At 51.6% G+C, this 11,779-nt stretch overlaps 1 protein-coding gene across 1 annotated transcript in view; it reads left to right on the plus strand.

Moving 5' to 3' along the window:
- The window catches only part of GPR107 (G protein-coupled receptor 107), a 75,913-nt gene extending 69,663 nt beyond the window's left edge, over positions 1–6,250 (plus strand). Inside the window, exon 18 of the mRNA XM_032418604.1 lies at positions 1,082–6,250. Within this exon, the coding sequence (XP_032274495.1) occupies positions 1,082–1,178 (97 nt within the window). The 3' untranslated portion in view covers positions 1,179–6,250. The remainder of the gene's footprint in view (positions 1–1,081) is intronic.
- The last annotated feature ends 5,529 nt before the right edge of the window (positions 6,251–11,779 follow it).

Consider the following 11,779-nt stretch of genomic DNA (forward strand, 5'->3'; position numbering starts at 1 on the left):
GACATTTGTTACGGTCGCTGAACCTACACTGACACGTCCTTATCACCCAGAGTCTGTCATTTACCTCCGGGTTCACTCTTGGTGGTGTGCGTTCTGTGGGTTTGGGCGAACGTGTCATGACAGGTGTCTACAGTACAGACCCACCCACAGTCGTTTCACTGCCCTGCGACTCCTCTGAGCCCTGCCTGCCAGGCGGAGCTCAGTCTCTCTGCCTGGTGTCTTCCGCTGCGAAGCAACCTGGATCCTTTGTAGATCTTGTCCAGCTCACATTTAGTGGGGCAAGAGGTTGTGTTCTCATAGACCCCACCTTCTCGAGAGATGTTGTGGCTCACTGTCTGGAAAGGGCCGCTCTGCTCAGCTCCGCACGTTCTCTGAAGCCGGGGTCCTTCCCTTTTGATCTACGCTTTCAGTGTAGGGCTCCGTGGCACCCCTCAGGGCCGGGCACCAACAGGGACAAGGCCCCTGTCCCAGGCTGCAGCGCAGAGGCGGGGCCACGGGCTCCTTGACAGCCGTGCAGAGACCAGGCCCCGGGCTCGTTAAGGGCAGCCGTTCTCTGTTTCTGATGGTCAGGGAATCTTTGGGCCAGAAGCTTCCTCAAAACCTATGGTTCTGTCCCATGACTCAGAAATGATCCATTGTGGCTGGTTATGAAGAACGACTACACCTGATGAGCTTTCTTTTCAGAAGGTTAGTTAGGACACAGATGGTGGTCTTGTAATCATAATCACGTAGACACGCAACATAAGAATCTGTGGAGACCACGACAGAAAGAGGGCAACGGATCAGTGTTGATTGTAATAATAACAGCTGGTATGTATTGATTAGGTGCTTTGGAGAATCTTATTTTCCCCCGATGACAGTTCTGGGAAGCGGGAACCATTTATTACACTTAGGACAGGGAGGTCGGATGACTCGGCAGAGGTGACCCAGCTAGCAAGGAGTGGGTTCGCGACTGGAGCCCAGGTCTGTCTGATTCCAGAGCCCACACGCGTAGCCACTCTGCTGTGCCCGTGGTGAGATGGCCTTTTACTTAAAGACTGAGATTTTCCCACTGGTTTATTTGTTTTCCCCCCTCATTCAGAGTGACGACATCAGGGGTGATGGAGAACATGAAGAAAGTCAAGAAGGTGACCAACGGCTCGGTGGAGCCCCAGGGCGATTGGGAAGGCACCGCGTGATGGAGCAGCCTTGAGCTGGGACTGTCGAAGAGAACCTCTAACTTATTAATCGTCCTAGTGGTGAGCAGGGGCAGTTAGCGCCTCCCAGCAGTGACACCGCAGAGCGCGCGGCTGGGAACAAAGTGCCACGGAAACCTAATTTTTTACTCTCTTTTATGGAAACTGGATCTGTGGCTGGTTATGGGCAGCTAGAATTCTCCTTCAGGTGGGAATGGTGGGGAGGGAGTGTAGATAGGATAAAAGGAAGACATTGTTTGTAAGTTATATTTCTTTCTTTTTTTTAATTGCGAACTCTCAAGACATAAGCAGTTGTGCCCCCAAGTGTGTGGCAGCGGGGGGGGGGGGGTGTCAGTGGACAGGGAGGGAGGGCGGCGGCGCGAGGCTGGGGCCAGTCACGGCTCGGGAATGAGGCCGCAGGAAATGAGCAGGGGCTGAGGGAGGATACAGGGACTTAGAAGGGAAAGGAAACTTATCGTGATGTCTTTGGGGGACAAAAATGGATGAAATTAGGTTATTTTAGAAAGCAGTGTCAAAACCCAGTTTAGTATATGGAGCCTGCCTCAGGGTTCCTGGCCCTGAATGTTGCCCCAGACCTTGACCCAGGATTCTGAAAGCGACCAGGAACCAGCAGCTCTAGAGGCCCGGCCGTCTTCTTCCCAAAAGGGCTCTGTCATCTGGAGGCTGAATGGCCCTGTCAGAGTCAACGGCTCTGGAACCGTGGTGGAAAGTGCTTTTCTTGATTGAAGCATATTTGGTGTTGTCTGATGGATGGATAGAAGTGTATGGTTAAGCTCAGAAAGCGTTGTCCAGTAGGATTTCCTTGAACATCTGGCTCCTCTGACTGCCCAGAGCAGGACCACCTCTTTTCCTTCTCTCGTTGTGGCTGTGTTTGTTTTGTGTAATCACAATAACGGGGAGAAATGGGAAGGAATGTCTCTTAAAGGAGCAGCTGGGGGCAGAAAAGGTAGTGTTTAAGCAGATATTTAAGTACAAGCAAATCGTCATCGTTAGAAAGTTTTTCCTATAAACCAGGTAGGCTTTCTGGCAGGAATGAAACACCTCGTCCCTGTCTCCCAGGGGCATGCATGCTAAGATTAGAACAGGTGTGGTTGAACAGAGCTTTACTCTCAGGGACTGGGGCTGGCGAGCTCTTTCTCAGAGACTCAGCAGAGGGCCCTTCCAAACTTCCGGAGCCTGGAGATGGGCACGGGTAGTCGCCTCAAGTGGTGCAGCCGGTAGCTCAGTCATTTGGATGATGGGACGCTCAGAAGGTCCACTGTGGCCCAGGCGAGGAGGTGGGCAGAAATCTCCCCACCAGGCTTATGGCAGCCCGGGCCTGAGACCAGAGGCTGAACTGTGGCCTCGTCGGGAACGCCTGCTGGGGGTGCCCGGAGCCCACACCTGCCTGGGTCTGGGGAGGGGGGCGGGCAGCTGTCTCCGGAGGTGGTTTTCCCCTCCCCCCACCCCCCTCGGCTTAGAAGCGTCCTTCAGGAACTGCAGGATTCGGGGGCGGTGCTCAGCACCCCAGGTTCGGGCACCTGAAGAGTCTGTCCTCAGTTGTCCCTCTCCTGTGCTGTTCTCTCTCCCGGACGAAGGGAGCGGAAAAGCCTTCTCTTCACGCACTTTCTTGAGTCCTCGGTGCTGTCTGCGGCCCTTCCTGCACAGAGGCTCGGTCCTGGCTAGGCGTGGGGTATGAGCCGGCGTCTTCCGTCTCCTGAGGCTGCTGCTCGCCTCGCCACAGAGTTGGGGGAAGAGGCCGTGTGTCTCCCCACTTTCAGGAGCAACGAAATTCGCCCTGAGTATTTCTTTAAGGGACCTTTTCTTTTTCTGTCTTTCTTCCGTTCTTCTTGTCTTTCTTTTTCCTTAAATGGGGGCTACACAATAGGAGAAGGAAGTTGCAGGGAGGACGAGAATATTAAGACTTTTGTTTTCCTGGCGTAAACACAGTCCCAGTACTTCTGAAATGTGTCTCGTGCTGTGGTCAAACCCCCCTAGGTGCTTCCCTCAGAGGGACGCATTTGCTGTTTGTCCTGCGAGCAGATGTTCTTGACTAGGCCATAAGACTTCTTGGCAAGACCCAGGGTGTGATGAAACCTCTCCCCCTCCCCCGCCCCCCCGAAAGTGTCCCTGCGGAGGTGTCCTTGATTCACTTGCCGGAAGCCAGGGAGTGAAGGAGCCGGGGAGGAAGAGAACGTGTGGGGGCAGCTCCAACCTGACTGCCCTCCCCGAGCCTCTGCCTTCCTCTGGCAGAGCCCCGAGCCTCAGCAGCCTGGTGAGGCCGTGAGCCAGAGTGCTGGGCTCCCGGTGCCACACGTGCGCCTCAGGGCTCAGGCACGTGGTGGCTGAGACAGTCCCGACCCTTCTGAACGGGAAGGTGCAGGCCAGATAAGGTCGTGATTTAGGAATAAAGACTAACAAGCAGGTCATCTGCCCAAGTCCTGTATTGTAAGTGGCAGAAGGTTTGAAGTGAGGCCCAGTGATCAAGAAAAATCAAAACCCCAGCCCCAGATTGGGAAAACTGGTTTTCCCACATTTGTACAAATTGTTAGAGCTCTCCATCCTGTTCTGTAAAAATGCCTTCCCTTTGTCCATCATCTGGGAGCTGGGACTAGCACTCAGCTCTCCTCCCGAGTAAAGATGACCACTGGGGTCCGAAGCCAGATAGTCCCACCAGTCCTTCCAGCAGCCCAGTCTTCACCACCACGTGGGGGCGTCGTGAGTCAGAGTTTCCGCTGCTAAGCCCGTCAGTATTTCGGGGATCGGCTGCGCATCCTAGAGAGATGGCAGGATTTATAGCTTTGCTTTGTGTTCCTGCTCCGTTTCTGCCCCCGCATAGTCCCCGTGCTTCCTTTGGGAAATCTGCTCTGGACTGCAAGGGCAGCCAGCTGCGGGACTTGAGGAAATAAAGGATCTGTACTATTCCTGTAATAAAGTTTGTGTATTTTGCTAGAAAATTACTAAGACAACAGGAACAGTCATCGATCTCTTAATCCTGGCTTTTAACTGTAGCCAAAGACTCCATCAGCCTATTTCTTGGTTCCTTGATGCTTTAAAATTTCAGTAGCAGTGCATTTGAACCTGCTGACTACAACTCTGGTGGATTGGTGGCCCACTCTCCCGTCAGGAGGTGCTTACTCCAGTGTGAAAGATGGTTTCCCAGATCATTGCCTGAGTCAGTTCAGTTTTCTTCCAAGAAACCACTTTGGAGTACAATTTCCAGGTTTGGTCTCTCCTGGACATATCCAGGCAGCCACACAGCGATGTCTCATCGTGCTCTGCGTGCCTGTCGTGGTGAGCTCTCTGCTCCTGCATTATGATCTCATCGGGATATCTGCTCTCTCTTGTTCCACGACCTGCCCCCCTTCTTCTCCCCCTCCTTCCCCCCCCCGCCCCGTCCTCCTCCTCCCTCCTCTTCCTCCTCCCCCGCTCCTCCTCAGCCCACAGCTATTGATCGCACAAAGGCTCAGTCTGGGAACATGGGCTGGAGGCTTTGGTGCATTGCAGCATTGGAGCCGTGTGACACATGTACTTTCTAAGCCAAGGAGAATTTTATCAAGAGCGTACATGTTAATGCTGCACATTATGCTTTGGACCTTTGCAGTAAAATGTATTCTTGTTTAGTACTTAAGAGTCTATTACCAGGAGCCAGTCCTTAGGAACTAAGAAGAGTGTTAGAAGATGCCTGTTTGAATTGAGTGGCGTTGTGGCCATCTCCCACATCCTGAAGCATCTTCTCCGAGGAAGGCTCTTAGAACATTAGATGGTCTGATGAAGTGGTTGGCGCTGCTCCATACACCCCATGGAACAGTGGGACCGTTCATGCTGATAAGCTGCTGGATTTCAAGGGACGCAGATCCCAGCCCATTTCCACACTCCATACTCACCCCTTTGCTTTCCTCAGACTTACCCGCGGCCTTTTAACAGATTAAGAACGTGCTGAGTCCCCGATGCCCATGGCCTGCTACCTGTTTCTCCCGTTCAGGATTCAGTAAATGAGTAGCTTCCCCACTAAAGAATTTAGGCTTTGACTTGGTACTTCTTGGTATGTCAAAAAGGTATTCATCTGGAACATACCGTGTGTTCCAAAGGATTGCTCTTGACTCCAGGTTTCTCCAGGGTGTTTGGGGCGGGAAGTCTTTAAAAGAGACCCACCTGAGTTGATGCTAATACTTGTCCCACCTGGAGTATGGTTATCGATCGGTGGACGGAACGTTCCAGGTTTCCCCGGGGGCTGCTCTGTAGCCTGTGACCCCTCTGGATGGTTTATGCTTGACAGATGTTTCTCGGTGGCTCTCTGTGAGGACATGGGACATGCACATCGCCCGAGCTACTGTGTGAAGGAGGCAGCCCGGCCGAGAGAGGGACTAGGCGGTGTGGGAGCAAGGATCTGGTCGTGTTGCCCAGGGACTGTTGGAATTCTGGGGGCAGGAAGTCTGCAGGCAGGCCGTTTGGGAAGGAGGAGTTCTGGACAAAGTCAGTAAGGGTCGAAGTGAGACAGAAAAGCTCACTCACTTCCAAGACAGCTTATTCTAGGGCGGGTTTTGTAGTCGACAGCCAAATCACACGGGGGCCAGCAGGGCAGCCTTCTAGCATTTAAGATCCTTATTACAAAAGGATCCCCAAATCCTGGCCACACAAGGGGGCGGTTCTTGGCGCCTTAAGCAGCTTTTCCCGACCATAAATTGGATTTGCCTGGTCATGTGACCTCAAAAGAAGTCAGACACATCTAATCCAAAAAAATAAGTTTCGTTTGCAGGAGAAAATGTCTGTAAATATCATTTGCTTTCTAGGTTAGATTGGGATGCAGGAGTTTCAGTATTTTTTTTTTTAACACTAATGATCACTGAAGAGTATTTATGTAAACGTGTCATGGGTGGGGGTTCCGATCAGGGTGACGTATGGGATGGATCCTCTTGCTGTGATGCAAACATGTAAAATAAAGATTCTCTGACGGAAATGTATGTTTGTAATCCTGTAGGGAGGCACTGACTCCTGGTTGCTCTCTCTCCTCCTCCCTCTCCTCATTTTTGCCTTCGTGATTCTTGTTCATTAAATTAGTTAACTGCCTCCCACCTGCTCTAACCGACAACAGTGACTCCTACCAGAGAAGCTCCGCGAACCTCGCAGGCCCTGCCGTCTGCAGCCCCAGGGGCTCGGCTCTGGAACAGACTGGAAATCCCCTGTCGTTTCCTGATGCCCTGCCTCCATGGGGGGGGTGGGGGGGTGGGGGCTGTCTTCCGCAGGACCTTCCGGAGCAGGACCTTCTGGAGCAGGACCTCGAGCTGCTGTGGCTGCAAGGGAGGTGACAGTGTAGCCTCGGGGCGACGCCCTCCTGCCTGCCCTCTGACGCTGCTTCCAAGCAGGCCGCCCATACAGCTCACATCAAAATCCCAGAAGTCCAAGACTTTAGACTCGGAGCCTTTTTAGAAGTCGTGCAATCCCAAGCCCCTTATTTTACTACGAATGTTTTGAACTGAGGTGTAACCTACATACAGTCAAATTCACTCTTGGGTGAGTTTGGACAGATGCGTATATAGTTCTGTAGCCTCCACCATGATCGGGATGGAGCCTTTCCAACCCCCATGAGGTTGTCTCGTGCCCCTTCTCAGCCAGAACCACCCCCTCCCTGGAACTGCCACTCCCCTGCTCCGATTCCCACACCACAGCCCTGCCTGTTTTGGAGCGCCGCATGAAGCAGCCGCGCCGTACGTCCCTCGTGTCTGGCTTCTTCCACAAGGCGTACTGTTTTGTGGTTTATGCATCCAGTGCTCTGGCTTTAAAGCTACAAAAATTGGGGCTAGAGGTTGTGCCCCCTCCCCAGGTCTGCTGGTTCCAGCCTTGTTGGGTTGGTGAGGATTCAGTCCTCATTCATCATGGCCTAGACATTCACGGGCAGGGGGCGCTTAGAAGCTATGTTATTTGGCCTAGGTTTCTCAGTGGGTGGCCATACTTCACCCCCAGCTCCCGTTCCTGACTCTCTGGGGGCCTTGGATTGCCAATGGTGCCTGTGGAATGAAGCGTGAGGAGTAGGATGGGCCTTGTAATGGGGGGATCCCAGGAATCAGGAGGGACTCTCAGGGTGAGAGATGCTGGGGCATCCCAGGAAGGGGCAGCCAAGAGAAGGTGTGGAAAAGGCCTTAGGGACCCCCTGATCCGGTGCTTCTCAAACTTGAGCGAGCATCAGCCCCCTGGAGGGCCCAGAGTCTCCCGTGGGACCCGAGAAGTGGCACTGCTAGCAAGCTCCCGGGTGATGCGGCCTCCGCCGGTCCCAGACCACACTTTGGGAACCACCCATGTGAGCCAGCCAGCCCCCTTCTGGAGACTTGCCTCAGTCGCGCAGCTGCACCTGTCTGAGCAGCTCCCGGCCCGCCGGGGGGTGGGGGGGGCAGCGGTGGTGAGCACTGAGGGGTGCTAGCAGGGGCTGGGGGGGTGAACTGCTCCCTCTGATCAACACTGGCTTCGTCCTGCCCAGTCGGAAAGGCAGCCCTCTAGGCCTGAAGCCGTGGGGCCGGCAGCTCAGGACCTGGGCTCGGGTCAGGAAGGCCAGTGCCGGGGCGCCTGATCACTCACCTGCTTTCCCTGTTCTGATGAGGCGCAAAGCAGGCAAAGTCGGGAGCCTAGCTGAGAGCTGCTCCCTGCCTCCCGGGCCCAGGAGCCTGGTGAAGCCCTCCCAGTGCCCACGGGGGCCCCCTCCCTGCTGCGGCTGCCTGTGGATGTCCTGTCCTTCCCCAGGAACCTGGCAGGCCGGCGGACACATGCCCTCCGGCTACAGAACAATGAGGCAGGTGAGACGTGTAAGAAAAGTGCTTCCTTCTTCCTGCAGACCTGGTTCTTCTGCCAGGCCACGTTCGGGAGAATTCGCAGAGCCCCTGGGCGCCAGCCCGGTCCCCACCTGGAGGGAAGCTGGCTCAGCAGTCTGGGGACCGGAGTTTAGGGGGCTGGGGTGACAGGCACGGCTCAGGAGCTTCCACAGCTCCTTCCAGTTTGCAGGGGAGTGCTGACCTTCATAAAATGAGGAACCTGCTCATTAGAGCAGATCTGCAGGGACTGAGCCCGAGGCGCCTCAGTCACTTAGGAGTGAAAGTAGTTCTCCACACACTAGTGTTTGTGCGAAATCCGAGGGGAGCCTGGTGTCGGGGGTGCATGTGGGGAGAAGTGTGGGCCCTGCTGGGAGCCCTGCCCGCCCTTTCCAGTTTAATAGCTCCTTCGACTTTCCCATTCAAAATCAAACCACCCAAATCTCCCTAGGCCAGCAGCAGCCCCCCACTCCCACTCCTAGGCCAACCCACTCAGGTGTACTTCACCTCCCAGTTCCCCCAACTCACTGCAGCCTGGTTTCCACCAGCCAGAGTCGCCTGCTACCTCCTGGGGCTCCGTTACTATCTGCGGGGACTTGAGGGACTCTTTCCCTCTTGAGACGCCCCCTGGGCTCCCACTGCGCCGCCCAGCATCACCTCCTGGCCAGGTTAGACCTCCTGCGGGCTCCCTCCTCTCTCCAGCTGTGTGGCCCTCGGTCAGCCTCCTGTGGTGTTGGGTTCCTCAGCAGGGTCCCAGCTCTCGCCCTGGCAGCCTCCTCCGTTCCCCGCCCCCCACTGGTCCCAGAGTGTTATTTCCAGCCTGGAGCTGTTCTCTGAACCCCTGGTGGCTTCGCCAGCTGCCTCCCTGGCTGTTTTAAAGGCGCTTCAAAGCCACATTTTCAAAATGAAATTGCCACGCCTCCTCCCCAGTCCTGGTAAGTGTGGTAAGTGTGATCCAGGCCAAACACCTGGGCCTTACCCTTGACCCTTCCCTATCCCCCACCCCATCCCAGTGCACCCACCTCTCTCCCCACTGCCACTGCCCAGGCCACCCTTACCCTCACCCGGACTACACCTTCCAGCGGGCGGCCTGGCCTCCAGTTTTGCCCCACTTCCCAGCCTTTTGCCCTTTTAAAAGTGCCCGCCTACCGTATTAGCATAGAGACACAGAAGCGAACAAGGAGGATAGAAGATCAATATAGAAAAATTAGCCACATTTCTATACACTTGTAGTGAACAATCCAAAAATAAAATTAGAACAGTTCCGTTTACAGTAGCATCAAAAAGAGTAAAATACTTAGGAATACATTTAACAGAAGTGCAAAACTTGGGGCGCCTGGGTGGCTCAGTTGGTTAAGCATCTGACTCTCGATTTTGACTCAGGTCATGATCTCAGGGTTGTGAGATTAAGCCCCAAGATCTCAGGGTTGTGAGATTCTCTCCCTGTGCCCCTCCCCCTAATTGTGCTCGCTCTCTCTATATAAATAAATCATAAAAAAAAGAGGGGTGCCTGAGTGGCTCAGTTGGTTAAGCATCTGCCTTCAGCTTAGGGTATGATCTCAGGGTCCTGGGATTGAACACCACATTGGACTCCCTGCTCAGTGGGGAATCTGCTTCTTTCTCTCCCTCTGCCCATCACCCCGCCCCCCCTCCATTCGTGCTCTCTCTCAAATAAATAAAACCTTTAAATAAAAATAAAGTAAAAAGAAGTGCAAAAGTTATACTCCGAAAACTGAAACATTGAAAGAAATTAAAGGAGATCCAAATACATGGAAAGCCATCCCATATTCATGGATCAGAAGACAATATTGTTAAAACCATAACACTCCCAAATTAATCTACAAATTCAGTGCAATTCCTACCAAAATCAAGCCTGGCTTCTTTGCAAAAAATTCACAAGCTGATCCTGAAATTCATTTGCAAATACAAAGGCTCCAGAATAGCCAAAACCATCTTTTTTTTTTTTTTTTTTTTTTTTTTTAGAGAGAGAAGGGGCAAGGGGTAGAGGGAGAGGGAGAGTCTTCTGCAGGCTCTCTGCTGAGCGTGGAGCCCAATGTGGGGCTTGATCTCATGATCCTGAGATCATGACCTGAGCTGAAATCAAGAGTTGGACCCTTAACTGACTGAGCCACCCAGGTGCCCCTCAATTTCAAAACTTATTACAAAGCTGTAGTAATCAAGAGAGTGTGTGGTACTGACGTTAAGTATAGATGTATATAAATCAATGAAATAGAAGTGAAGTCCAAGAATAGACCCACACATTCGTGGTCAATTGATAGATGGCAAGGGTGCCAAAACAATTCAATGGGGAAAGAACCATCTTTTTATTCAACCAATGGTGCAGGGGCAACTGGACATCCCCATGCAAAAAGTAAATATGTAACCCTACCTCACACCATATACTAAAATTACCTCAAAATGGGTCATCCACCTAAAACCATAAAACTCTTAGAAGGAAATGGATAAGTTTTCATTACCTTGTATTTCGGCAAGGTTTCTTAGATATGAGACCAAAGCCTAAGCAACAAAAGAAGAAAATAAATAAACTGGACTTGATCACAATTAAAGCTTATGTGCTTCAAGGACACATCAGTAAAGTGAAAAGACAGCCCAATCGCTTGCAAATCATGTATCTGATAAGGGTCTCAACTCTAGAATATGTGAAGATCTCTTACAACTCAATAAAAAGATAACCCATTTTAAAAATGGCAACAGATCTGAATAGGGATTTCACTTAGCATCATATTTTCAGGGTTCATCCATGTTGTAACATGTATGAGAATTTCATTCCTTTTTAAGGCTGAATAATATCTCATTGTATGCATAGACCACATTTTGTTTGTTCACCCATCCCCTGATGGACACTTAGATTGCTCCCACTTTTTGGTGTGAAGAATGCTGCTGTGAACATCTGTCCACATCTCTGCTTTCAGAAGTGGAATTGCTGGATCATGTGATAGTTTTGTGTTTAATTTTTTTGAGGAACTGCCATACCATTTTCTACAGCAGCTGTACCATTTTACATCCCCGCCAGCAGTGAGTGCACAGGGTTCCAATTTCTCCACAAGGGTGCTTGTTACTATTTTTTTTTTTTATCATAGCCATCCTTTTTTTTTTTTTTTTAAGATTGATTGATTGATTGATTTGACAGGGAACACAATCAGGGGGAGTAGGAGAGGGAGAAGCAGGCCTCCCGCTGAGCAGGGAGCCCAAAGAGGGGCTTGATCCCAGGACCCCGGGATCATGACCCGAGCCAAAGGCAGACGGCCAATGACCGAGCCACCCAGGCGCACCTATCATAGCCATCGCCATAGGCTGTGATTTGGTATCTTATTGTGGTCTTGACTTGCATTTCCCTAATGACCAGTAATGTTGAACATCTTTTTGCATGCTTATTGGCCATCTGTCTTCTTCAGAGAAATAAATATTCAAAGACTTGGCCCATTTTTAGTTTAATTTGGTTTTAATTATGGCAAAATATACATAACATAAAATTTACAATCTTAACCATTTTTAAGTGTAGAGTTCAGTACATTTGCATTGTTGTACAGCCAATCTCTAGAACTTTTCATCTTGCAAAACTGATACTCTACACCCATTAATCAACAACTCCCCATTTTCCCCCACCCCCCACCCCCTGGAAACCACCATTCTACTTCCTGGCTCCATGAATTTGACATCTCTAGCTACATTGTATAAATAGAATGCTATAGTATTTGTCTTTTTGTGACTGGCATATTTCACTCAGCATGATGTCCTCAAGGTTCCCTTTGCCCATTTTTGAACTGTTGTTGTTGTTGAGTT

This window comes from Phoca vitulina, unplaced genomic scaffold (assembly GCF_004348235.1).
Source record: "Phoca vitulina isolate PV1807 unplaced genomic scaffold, GSC_HSeal_1.0 scaffold21, whole genome shotgun sequence".
In the NCBI taxonomy this organism is placed as follows: domain Eukaryota; kingdom Metazoa; phylum Chordata; class Mammalia; order Carnivora; family Phocidae; genus Phoca; species Phoca vitulina.